Genomic DNA, 12823 nt, shown 5'->3' with positions numbered 1-12823 from the left:
AGTTCTGCACTGGGATTTGAACGTTCCCAGGCCCCTGGAAGGATATTTAACTCACTCTGTGAAATTATCCTGACAGTGAAGGCCAAGAAAACACACAGGACAGTGCATGAGCCCACTGTTTGTACTTGGGGCAGGTGATGATCTCACTGAGCCATGCCCTGGGGACACAGGGACACAGCTTGAGCACGGGGAGTGAGTTAATGGAGACAGTGATCAATAACAATCTAACTGCAAGAGTGGAGGAGGAATGGAAATGCTGAACATGAGCAGAATCCTTGGCTGATACACGAGAAAGCAGAATAGCAAAGTGAATATAAATTTCCACCTTTTCTCTGAAAGGCTTTGCATAAAAACTGAGCTTCCATCCACGAGGCCATGCTTGACTGAGCTTCCATCCACGAGGAGATGTTTGACTGAGCTTTCATCCACGAGGAGATGTTTGACTGAGCTTCCATCCACGAGGAGATGTTTGACTGAGCTTTCATCCACGAGGCCATGTTTGACTGAGCTTCCATCCATGAGGAGATGTTTGACTGAGCTCCCATCCACGAGGAGATGTTTGACTGAGCTTCCATCCACGAGGAGATGTTTGACTGAGCTTCCATCCACGAGGAGATGTTTGACTGAGCTTCCATCCACGAGGAGATGTTTGACTGAGCTTCCATCCACGAGGAGATGTTTGACTGAGCTCCCATCCACGAGGAGATGTTTGACTGAGCTTCCATCCACGAGGAGATGTTTGACTGAGCTTTCATCCATGAGGCCATGTTTGACTGAGCTCCCATCCACGAGGAGATGTTTGACTGAGCTTTCATCCATGAGGCCATGTTTGACTGAGCTTCCATCCACGAGGAGATGTTTGACTGAGCTTCCATCCACGAGGAGATGTTTGACTGAGCTTTCATCCATGAGGCCATGTTTGACTGAGCTTTCACCCACAAGGAGATGTTTGACTGAGCTTCCATCCACGAGGCCATGTTTGACTGAGCTTTCATCCATGAGATGTTTGACTGCTCAAGAGATGGACACCAGAAAACCCTTCAAACACAACACATCTCACAGGTAATCTAAACCACAGACACAAACACTGTGGCCTTCTCCCTCTGATGCCCATTTGTTTTATATACACACTAATCAGACACAAAGGCAGTAATTACCACAAAATAAGAACTTGGTTTCACATCCACGTTCCTCAGCACTCAAACAAGTCCTGATGCTCACTCCCACCTGGGCAACTTCTCCTGATTCCAGTGCTACTGCAACTGTTTTGTACTTGGAATTCCCCAAATTACTGCAGCCAAACAGCTTGAGGGGAAGCACAGAAACACAAGAAATGACTGTGCAAGTCATACCTAGAGTTTGTGCTCCAGACAGAATCTTGTAAACACTCTTAATATTTGGGGGTTATTTCCAATTCAAATATCTTAGAAATTGCCTCAATTGAATTGCCATTCTCTAGTCAACTCTAACACTAATGTTTGTTATTTTAACAGCTGCACTTTAGGAAAGGCTCATTTTAACAATATAACAAACACAGATATCTCCTTAGCCACTCCACTAGAACCCTTGCAGCAGACCTGAGGGAAAATACAATTGCCTTTATTGCACAGAAGAAAGCAATAATGAACCGAGGATGTTAAAGGCATCAAGATTATAATTGCACTCAGAGAAACATAACACAAGAGATTCTATTAGGAGAGATGTTTTGATGTGTACAACAACCCTGAACAGAGTCAGAGCAACACGTCCAGGATCAGAGCAGTGAACTGAGACTCCCCAGCCCCAGAGAGATGGCAGCTCCCTCTGCAACTCCAGCTCCCCAGCACAAAGTGCTGATGAAGCCAGAAGAAAACTTAACCTACTCAAAATCTGAACCACCAAAGGGAACAACAGTTTTTTCTCACAGCCAAAATAAATGATCAGCAAAACTGAACTGCTTCTGGTGACTCACAGGCAGCAAGAGATGCAGGAACTGAAAATCAGACAGAAAAAGAAACCAAGAGCTACTTGAAGAGCAGGCAAATTTCTGCAGAACTTTCAGGGAACACACTTGTGGCTTCAATGAAGCTGAACTAATAGCTTTAGAAATATCCTATTTTATTGATACTCTATAAAGAGTTTCAACTGCCTATTTCTCCACCCTGTCTCTATCAAAGTGGTTATCATATAGAAATTACTTTCTTTCTTTCAAGTAAACACCAAATCTAATTGCCTCACAGCTGATCAGAAAGTTTCCTTGCAATTTCTAAGTCAAAACTATTACATCAAAATGGTGATTCTTAATCACTAAATAAGTTTTTTTCAGAAAGAAAAAGATTAAAGAGAAAGATTAACTTGACACCTGTTTTGTGAAATCGATAATCATGGTATCTTTTCAACCTGATATCAGATTGGTTTAAAGCCCCCCAAATTAAATATGTCTGTTTTCAGGTCTAAAATTCAGATAATGGCAGAATTATTTGACTTTCAGACCTGAAAATTCAGATAATTCTGCCATTATCTGAATTATCTGAGGTCATCACTTAAGCAAAATAACATCACTTTGTGTAAGCTAAGCATTCAGAACATTTGAAAACTATTACCTTATGGGCAAGCACAACATCTAAATGATAGATGATGAAGAAAAGGTATTTAAATAAGAAATTAAATAATACTACAAAAAGGCTAGCTAACTTTCTATCCCCATTAGGATTTCTAATGCACCCAAGGTCACACACTGTGGGTATGAAGATTGAGGTCTTTGTTAAAAAGCCTTTACAGAGATGTTCTGCATCTGTGATGGAGGGGCTGCAAATTCATCACTACAAATGGCATTAGATTATCAAGAGGATCCAGTCAGTGCTGTTGGAGTTCCGTGTGTTTAAAGCTACCTGTGCAAGCAGGTACAGAGTGCTTTCAGCAAAGGGCAGCATTTATGACAATGGGTTTTCTTCCTGAAGTTATTTCAAATATACATCTGAATTGCTCAGTGGGAGGACTGCTGCTTCTGCCAAACAGTTCCTCCTTCTCCTGTCTCCAGCTGTCCCCAGCACTGCTCTCTCACTGAATTATTGTAATGGAGATATTATTGGTGAATCACTACCTTGGAGTGGTCAGTATTTCCATTCCTTGGATAAGAAATGCAAGCCAAAGGTAATTTTTCATTCAAGCCTGGTCATTCTGGGTGAAAAGTGAAGCCCATTCAGTAACCACACTGTGGAATTGCACACTGTTTGCTTTCTAAAATCAATAGAATGAAAGACTCCCCAGGTTCCATGCAATAGGAACAATCTTTGGTCTTTTTATTGACAGGGAAAACTACTTCTGTAAAGCAGAGGTAATATCCTTGGAGAACATGAATGGCCTAATTATGAATGTTTCTGAAGGCAAACCTTCCAGATGGCACTGGGCTGCCACTACAACCACCCTAGGGACAGAAGATGAGGAGCACTGGGGTAAAGCAGGCAACTGAGGATTTGGCAACAAAGAAAACCTCCAGAAGTTTGGACATCTGCTGGGAACCCCAGCCTGTGTGAGGAAATTGTCCTCAGGAAAAAAGTCAACTTCTGAACAACAAATCAGGACCTAATTCTGTAGCAAAGTTACAATTGTTGTCAGCCCATGTTTTCAGCATTGCAGAACTGCTCTCTCTAAAGAAAATAAAAATGAGATACAAATGAAATTCAGTTTTTTCTTGGAATAGATACTCACCAACAGAGCTCTTTGAAATGAAAACATACTTTATGTATATATTTACATCTCAAAACTCCACATAGAATAACCAACAGTGCCACGTGCCAGAAGAGATTAGTATGGGTAGAAACATTTGGCTTGTGGGAGTGGGTGGAAGGGGAAAAATTCTAATCAAATCCATTACCTGGTTATTGATTTCTCTTTGCCAGACTGAGCCTGCAGAATACTTATAAAGCCTTTGACATTGAGATCTTTGGCCAAAAATATTGGATTAAGCAAAAGCTGAGCTTCTCATGTAATCTCTCATATTTCATTTATATGTGATTTATTCCTTTGTCCAGCAGATGCTTTTTATTGATAAAAATAATGAGATTGAGAATCCCAAAGGAAATCTAATGCCCACCCACACAAGTTTGTGAGGTAAAAATAGCAGGCTTTGTAAGTTTGAGAGAGAATGATGGTATGTTAAAACTGTTTCCTTGTATAAAAAGTATGAATCTTATCAAAGATTTTGAAATAAATAAAGCTACTTTTGAAATTAAAATTTTCCTATACTTGAAAACACCGAGCACACAGTGAATACTGTACTCTGGGGAACTGAATGAAAGACTTCTGAAATAGTTTTTTTCCTTGCAGAATAAATGAATACAACTTTCTTTCTTTTGACTCCTGTGTTGGCTCAGTTTGATAAAACACTTTAACAGATGTCTGGACTGCTAAATACCATGTGTTACATAAAGCCAGTTAGATGACTGAAAATTAATCGTGCCACTCAAAAGAAGTTTCTTACCACTGGCAAATTTAATATGTAATCTGGTAACTAAAGGCTTTATTGAACAATGCAGGAATTCAACATCCTCTAAAAAATGAAATCATTATGCCTTTTCATGAAATAAGGGTTCAAAAGTCCTAAGTAGAACGTACAGACTATCTCATGTTTCTTTCATAGCTATCAATAGTAGTAAAAGGATAAATAAAACCCATCTGTTTCTGCAGTGAGACCTGAATGAAGTTTTAAAGACTATTTCAAAGCACAAATCAAAATAATTCTATTCCACTGATAGCCAACAGAGACCTTTGTCATTAACCTGAGCCTTACAACTCTTTTTTAACTTCATGCTTAGAGGGGAGATGGTGGCTTTCAAGTCTCAGCCTTGTTTAATGTATGGTGTGAAACTCAGCATTTACAACTCCAAAGCCAGCAGAGAAAGTGTTCTGTAGCTCCCTGTCCATGGACCTTTCTTTACCAGTAATCTCCAAACCCCTTCCCTGGGAGGACTGGTGCTCTGGCTGGCTCAGTGGCCAGGCAGGAGGGTGAAGCTGACATTCCCTTCCTCCTCCTCCTCCTCCTCCCTGGCTCCCAGGTGTGCACAGCACCTCCTGAGCAGCCTCTCCCACCAACTGCCTTGCTTCAGTTGCTCACTCTCCAGCTAAAAGGTGCAATTAATGGAACCCTTACTCTAAACTCTGATCATGAAACCACTTCTAATATTTCTGTGTTGTCCATAATGAATCCAGCAGCTCCCTGAGAGTGCAGACAGAACTCACCCCTGGGGTGTGCTGCACATCTCCTGCCCACTTGGGCAGCTCGTGCTCAGAACTCAACCCCTCCAGAAGTACCTGAGCAGCTGGAAGTGCATTGCAGAGCCACACAGTGCCTGCACAGGGAATTATCTGTGAGGTCCAGGGATTGTGGAAATGTTGTGGGGTTGGGCAGTAATCCCACAAAAGCACCCACAACTCTTAACACCACTGGAAAAGCAATCTGGAACACGACAAACAGGAGGATCCCTGAGCACATCACTGCTGAAATTATTCCTTAGCAGGGTTTGAAATGGTCCCTGAATTTCCTGCCTGTTTCAAGATCTCCAGGAGCTTCTTTTGGTTCTGCTGGCTTACATGTACAGTGTCACCTTGGTGTGACTGCTGACCCAGCCTGGGCAGTGAAGGATGGGTGATAAAAACCAACACTTGAAAATCACTGGCTCCAAACCTCTCCTAATTTCTTCCTGGGGACAGATTTTTTGCAGAGCCCCAAAGAATATGTGAAGGTCTCTTCTAAGAAAGAGCCTGCAGAAGCATAGTCAAATCCCACTCCTTAATGCTAAATTACAGTTTCCATGCAGACAAATGCTGCTGCATTTCACTAAAACAAACAAACATTAGATTGCAGCAACATCTTGTAGATCCTGGAATCATAACTTCTGTTCTGTAAGTCTGCCTAGTTCCACCAAATAACAACAGCATCAAATCTTGGAAGGCAGAACATTAAACAAAATGGCATAATAGATAATTCCTGCTTCTTTTCATAGAAACAAAAATGAATCGAAGAATGGCATTAGGAATTGTTAAAGTACAAGAAGAAATATATTTGATGTTAGTGGAATGTTTTAAATTATCTTGCTACTGTGACTAAAGAACCTACTCTTCTTTGTATGTCACCAAGTGCTTTTCATTTGCTGAGGCTTTGTGGCTTTAGCTATTCAAATGATATTATTTGCAATTTGTAACTAAGAAGACAGTCATTAATCTTTAGGACCAGACTTTGTGTGGCTCTCTTCATGAGAGATGTTTCAGATGTTTCTCACCACACACTGAGAGCTGAGGATACCATGATAATCAAGAAGATTGGTGTGGATTGATGCCTCAGCAGCTCCCAGGACGGGGACACTCCTGAGCAGCACAGTCTGTGGGGAGCCAAGAGCAGCAGAGGTGGGGGATGAACACAGCAGCACACCTTGTAATTCACCTTGAGAATCAAAGCACTTTGGGCTCTCAAACTACAAAGGCATGTCCACTGAGAAATTCACAAGTGGTGCCTGGACCTGCCAAGCTGTCAGGTCTGATTTTTGCTCCTCGATGTTTCCCTCCAAGCACAGAGTCCTGTGAGATGCAGGGAGCCAGGAGCAGTGTCAGCCTGTGCCTGCTGCCTCAGAACATCTGAGCCTGGCTGGATCAAACCCAGCTGCCTGTCCTTCCTCCCTCCCATCACTCCTCAGAGGTTTCTCCACTACTGTTCTGCTGGGCTTTTCAGTTTATCCTTTTTCCACACAAAGTCATCTCTGGAGAGCTTCTTCACAAATGATAAGATAAAAAAAGAAATTAAAAGTTTGTAAAAAATAAAATTAGGGGCTTACCTGAGTAAGAATTAATTTCAAACTTTATTCTAACTTAAATTCTGCTCAGGAATTTGTTTGGTTTTTTTTTTTTTTTTTTGAGCATTTTATACAAACTTTTCTGAGAATGTTTGTATAATGAGTAAAAAACTTCCACTATGATAGAGTCTTACATACACAATTTTGTATTTATCAGACACTGATCTTGAAAACTTTGGGCAAATATAATTGTCCTGGTTCTTTTGCCCCACTCTGCATTGTCAGCAACATTTTGGGCTTGGTCTTGAGAGGTCACCACAGTGCTCAGTTACCCAGAGCTTGCTCCCATGTGCTACAGAACTCCCCTAAAATCTTCTTGTGTGAATTGAAGCCCACCTGGAGTTGCATTCCCTCCACAGCTCCAATTCCTCACATCCATCCTCCATAGATTCTGCTAATTCTCTCTACAGAGTTGTGTTTCTCTTCTAGCCATGCCCAGGTTTCCATCTGAGTAACATCAGCTCCTCCAGCTGTGAGAAATGCCACCCAGAGCTGCCTCTGCTCTAGAAGACATGGGCTTTTCTTTCATCTTTCTCTTGCTCCCCCTCATTGGCACTTTCTTCTAGGGTATTAAACATTACATGCCTTGATTTGCATGTTTGATGCATGAACATACTTATTCTATCTTTTATTTAATGTTTTTATTAATTACCAAGGAGGCAATAACTGCCTCCAGCTTTTCCAATTCACACAGGTAAAGGTGAGTGCTGTGGCAATTTTTATATCATAATAATAAATTGATAAGAGTTTTGATTTCTTTCCTCAGTAACTGAGGAACACCAGAAACTCTGCTTCTTTCTCAGGGGAACAGGACATTACAAAGGAGTTGACAATCTGACAACTTTCCATGCAAGTTTTAAATAGCTTCAAGAACCTACAGTTTGTACTTCAGTTCAGAAATTCATTGTATTCCACAGAACCAGACAATATTTGCATTAAAAGGGCTACAAACATTGTAGAAGAGTTGACTTGATTAATATTTATGAATATATTAAGGACATTACATATTATACCAGCCCACATGCAGGGCAAGAATATAATATTTTACTGTTCTCTGGGATTTTATCAGACATTAACACCCACTTCTGCTATGCTGCAGAGCTTGATTCTTTAGCCAGCCAGGAAGGTTAGTAACAAAGATAAATAAATCTAGTACATGCCATGAAATATCTTTGTGTAATTAGAGTGTGGTCCTTAGAGGTACAGCATTAACATCCTCAACTTATTCTGGAAAGTGGCAGAAGATGGAGATTTTTGTTTGCTATTTCAAATATCTGAGTCACCTGGCACACACAGGTGCACTGCACGGCTCTTGCCCAGCTCTCCAGATTCTTACACAAAACCTCTGTGTAGGACTGTGACAGGAGTCATTCTCATTCCCTCATTCCTTCACATCTAGAAAAGCCACACTGAAAAACATTAAATTTTTCAACAGCAACAGGAGCCTGAAACAGCTAATTCATCTGCAAAGCAGAGTTCAGCCAGACCAGAGTAAAAACTGATTTTTTTTGAAGTTTGACCAGGTGTCACCTGAGTTTCAAAGAAAGAAGCACTGTTCTCCTCCCTCCTCCCAGCTGCTGCACGCTGCAGATGACAGGACCCGTTTGAAGTTTTACTTTTATTTTAAAAGCTTAAGGCAATGCTTTACTCTCAGATCTGCAGGGAGCTGCTCTGCTCTCCTCACATGCACAAAGCCAGGCTGCTGCCCTTCATCCCCTGTCCTGGGAGCCACTGCAGGGAGAACACACGGGGCACTCAGACCCTTTGTGCTGACCCAGGAGCAACACAGCAGCAGCCTTGGAGCCTCAGCATGGCCTCACCTCACCCTGCTTTGATCACAAGTGAAAGAGAGGTGGTTTTCAGCATGAAATCACTGTGGAGTGAAGCACATTGTCAGTGGGGGCATGAGGGGGAAGACTCCTCCATCCAACAACTCTTTGCCCCTAAGGCTCTGTGATGATGCTTAAGGACAGTGTGGTACATCAGTCCTGGGAAAGCTCCTAAGGACAATCCTCATCTCTCTAATCCAGAGCCTAAAACACACTTGTAGCATGGCATTGCTACTTCCTAGAGCTCTTGGAGACACTGAGGATTTATAAACCCAACTTTAACTTGAAGCACTTTAACTTCAAGTCTCTGGCTCTTCCTAGCCACCTGCAATACTGGCAGCTTTACCCCTGTTTACACAGTGGTGGCACAGAGACAACCAACCTTGCTCAAATAATACTCTGTGAGCACATAAACCCCCAGATTTCAGATTTTAAGTAATTTGAATGTGCAGAAGCATCAGTTAAATGCCCATCACAGCTCTAATCAAATCATTAGAACCTGGTGTCAGGGTGTGGGTTGTTACTGCAGGATGCTGTACCAGGTGATCTGACAGCAGACTCATGTGCCTGCACAAACAACACTTCTCACACCAGAGGGGGAGGCTGTCCTAAACCTGATTTTACAGAGAGGGAAGAAACTCAGAGAAGTGATCTCATGGAGGACAAACAGGAAAGACTATAGAACTATGGAAGTTCTACACAGGTCACCATTTAGTAGCCCAATGGCACAAAAATATATTTCTTTTCCACTTCTGGGGTGAACATAATTGCAAATCTTTAAATTGGGAACAAAACCAGAAGTTATCTACATTTGATTCCAGAAAAAGAAAAAAAAATCTATTAGAACTGTTCATCTTTACTTAATTGGTTTTACTTCCGAGAAAAACAGATATATAAAAGTCTTCTATCTAAAAAAAAAAAATAAAAAAAATTAAAATATGATTAAATGTATTCTGCCACATTATGTATTTTATGCAGTAACAGAAGACAATATATTAACAGCACTGCTTTTGAATCACTCCAGAGCATTCAGCAGGAGTCAATTTATACTGCAAGAGAATAATGATGTACCTCAACTCATTTTAATTTCAATAATTGAATGAGAAATAGGAAAGCCTATTGAAAGGACTGTATTCTGGTCAAAGACTAATGAGAAAATAGTTCTGAGTCTCTGAGTCAGCGGGTGTCATGGTAACAATGCATTATCGAAATCTGATTAGTATGGCCAGCAGCTTTTTAAATGATAACATGCTCTTCTAATTGTATTTCCCTTTCTTCCCCTGTGCTAAGTTTTAGATTCACAACAGGTAAGAGGAAAAGGCAGCATTCTGTTTATCTGCAAGTTTAAACCATGTCCAGCACTCACCAAGTCTGAAATCTGTCATGCAGCAATAGATAAATTTTCCTACCACCTGAAAACAAGAAGCTGAGCCTTCCACTTCTCTCCTCCTCTATTACATGCAATTATTTAAATTAAATATTATCCTCTTCTAAATGTAATTATTTCTAAGGATATACACATGAAAAAGACAGCATGGTGAAAACACAAGCATCTTAAGAAAAAGCCTGTTTTTCTTAGGAGAAAGTGATGCAAGAGAAGAGTAAGTGCATGTTTAATTCATCCCAGAAAGCATGACTCCTGCTTCTTGAGGTTCTGAAAAGGAGGGGATTTTCTTGTGTTTAGAGGACTATGTCTGCCTTTGGTAGCTCATTACAAACTCAGAAATCAGGAGGAACCATGAAATTAAATAGATACATTTCCTCCTCATGAAGAAGAAAGCTAATATTGCTCCATAAAATAAACACAATGAAAACACAAGGTTGAAGGCTTAATAATGCTCCTTTTATAACCAAGCCTCAGGTGAATAGCCTGGAAGACCTCTATTATATTAACAGTGAAGAACTCTGTTTAAAATGCTGCCTCACAAATCTGATGCAAAGTAATTTCAACATATAGAAGCTCAGTCTTATCAAATGCATTTTAGTTTTGAGAGTAAAATGGTGTCCTATTTTCCAACAGAAAGACAAAAAAATCGACTTCATGTTTGCCCTATTTCCATGACCCTTGTAACTTAAATATTTAATTTGTATTTTCCATGTTCACTTTCATTTATTAATTCAGCTTCAAATCCATAAGATGAAAGGGCAGGAAAGCTCATATTCTCTAGGTAAACCCAAATATTCTTAGTCATATGACAAATAATGCATAATACAAGAAGTCAACTTTTCAGTATTATTAATAATGGGACTGTGTTTGCCATAGTGCATGAACAGGGAGAAAATTAATACAGCAAGCCCTGAAAAGCTTATTACTCCTTGTTACATGCACTGCTATAGGGACAGAGTTTAAGATGTACAAAATACTAAAAGCAATCAGTCTTAAGTCAACACTGTGAGAGGCAGTGGAACATTTTATCTCCATGGTTGGGAATCCAGCAGAAAGTGCAGGGTCCCCCTGAGAACACAGAGGCAGCAAAGCAGGCCAGTGAATGGAGGAGCTCCAGGAGGGAGCAGGGCCAGTTCAGGGACTGTGGGCACTGACCTGGGCCTGAAGCAGCAGCCTGAGAGCCAGTCTGTGTGTCCCTCCCCTGTCAGGAGGATGTTCCCATCGGGGAAGCCCCACGTCTTCCAGAGGCAGTCATCACCACCGGTGAGAACGATGTTTTTCCGGGGGTGTAAGGCCAAGCTGCAGGAGAAGAGAAAGGCAGGTTATGTTCTGTACCAGTTCCATTTCATGGGGAACACATAAGATCCATTGAACTCAGGGCAATAGCCCCAGGAGTCTGATTCTGGATGGACTGAGCAAACAGAGATGCTTTCTAAGCTCATGAGTATTCAAAATACGTGCTGTGGAGATGAGCTGCTGCTGCTGAAGAAAAAAGAACAGGACTGATTTCTGGGAAACCAGAATTGTTTTCACACTCTCTTCAAGTTCCACTTAACACTCAACCCATGCTTTGAAATACTTTGTTATGTTCTAACAAACATGCAAGAGGATAACAAGCTGCATCAACATCATTAACATTCCCACTTATCCAAAATAATTCCAAAAAGCACCGATGTCAGCCCGTCCCCACTTGTGCCCACAGGTGTAAAGTCTCCTACCACTGTGAAATAACTCAAATGATAATTACAGTCCAGGAGCTACAGGCATTGCCAGCATTTTACAGCCCATTCACTGGGACTAGGTCAGAAAATTCATTTCAATTCTGTACTCAAACTGTGTTCCATGTTTTCATTTTTAATATGTGGCACGCTGCGGTGTAATGGAAATCATACACTTAACACGCCCGTAGACTGAAAACTCAGTTTATTTTTGATTTAGCAACTGCAGTGCAGCTTAAAATGGATCCAGGGAAGAAAATCAATCTGTTGGAAAGATAACAAGTAGTGTATTTCATATGGATTTGGTTATTTGATCTAAATCATTGTAATGCCTTACTATTTGTTGAACATCAAAAAGTTCTAGTAGTTGATTTTAGTCCCAGGAGTGGCTCATTTAGGCAGATTAAATCTGGAGTTCAGAATCAAACTGCAGTAATGGGGAGAAGAATCACAACCTGTGTGTGCACCTATTTCAGCTGTGCATTGGGGCCGACAGGTTGGAGAGAAATCAGTTTATTAGAGCAGAATGAGAGGAGAGAAAGACAATGCTAAGCACCCAAATGGGAAGAAAAGAGAGGACTTAGAAGGCACAATCTCATAAAAGCCTCTTTTTTATTAGCACCTTTCTCCTGCACTCAAATTATTTCATAAAATTCCTAAACCAGAACCACAGCATCTACTAGAGTGGGAAAAATAATTCCCTCTATCAAATCCCTGCTAAAAATACATTTATGTCAACTAGAATTTCATCAGAAAACATCTATTCTTGCAGTTTAATGCCCAGCCTAGGAAGATTCCTACAGACTCATCAGTTGAATCCATCTGCTCGAGTGAGGAGCCTGGGATTTATTCATTCTCCAGTTTCTTAGAGAAAAATGCTTTCTATCTTCTCCTAAAGAGGATAAACTTCCTCTGCATTTATAGGGAAAAAGAGAAGGAGGCAATGATGCTATTTAAATTCTCCAGAGATGCACAGAGAGCAGTTGTATCACTCAGATTGGCCACAGCAGATATCTAGAAGAGCAAGGGGGGAATAGAGATAAAAGGAGAGAATTAAAGGCT

The 12823-nt window shown here is 40.9% G+C and overlaps 1 protein-coding gene across 1 annotated transcript in view; it reads right to left on the bottom strand.

Annotated features, from left to right (window-relative positions):
• SPAG16 (sperm associated antigen 16) overlaps positions 1-12823 on the bottom strand; it is a 286793-nt gene that overhangs the window by 157977 nt on the left and 115993 nt on the right. The window contains exon 12 of the mRNA XM_050987617.1: positions 11199-11342. Coding sequence (XP_050843574.1) covers positions 11199-11342 — 144 coding nt within the window. The remainder of the gene's footprint in view (positions 1-11198; positions 11343-12823) is intronic.

This window comes from Serinus canaria, assembly GCF_022539315.1.
Source record: "Serinus canaria isolate serCan28SL12 chromosome 7 unlocalized genomic scaffold, serCan2020 HiC_scaffold_29, whole genome shotgun sequence".
Classification (NCBI taxonomy): domain Eukaryota; kingdom Metazoa; phylum Chordata; class Aves; order Passeriformes; family Fringillidae; genus Serinus; species Serinus canaria.
The sequence above is the reverse complement of the archived record's forward strand: the minus strand, read 5'-3'. Positions and strand labels throughout refer to the sequence as shown.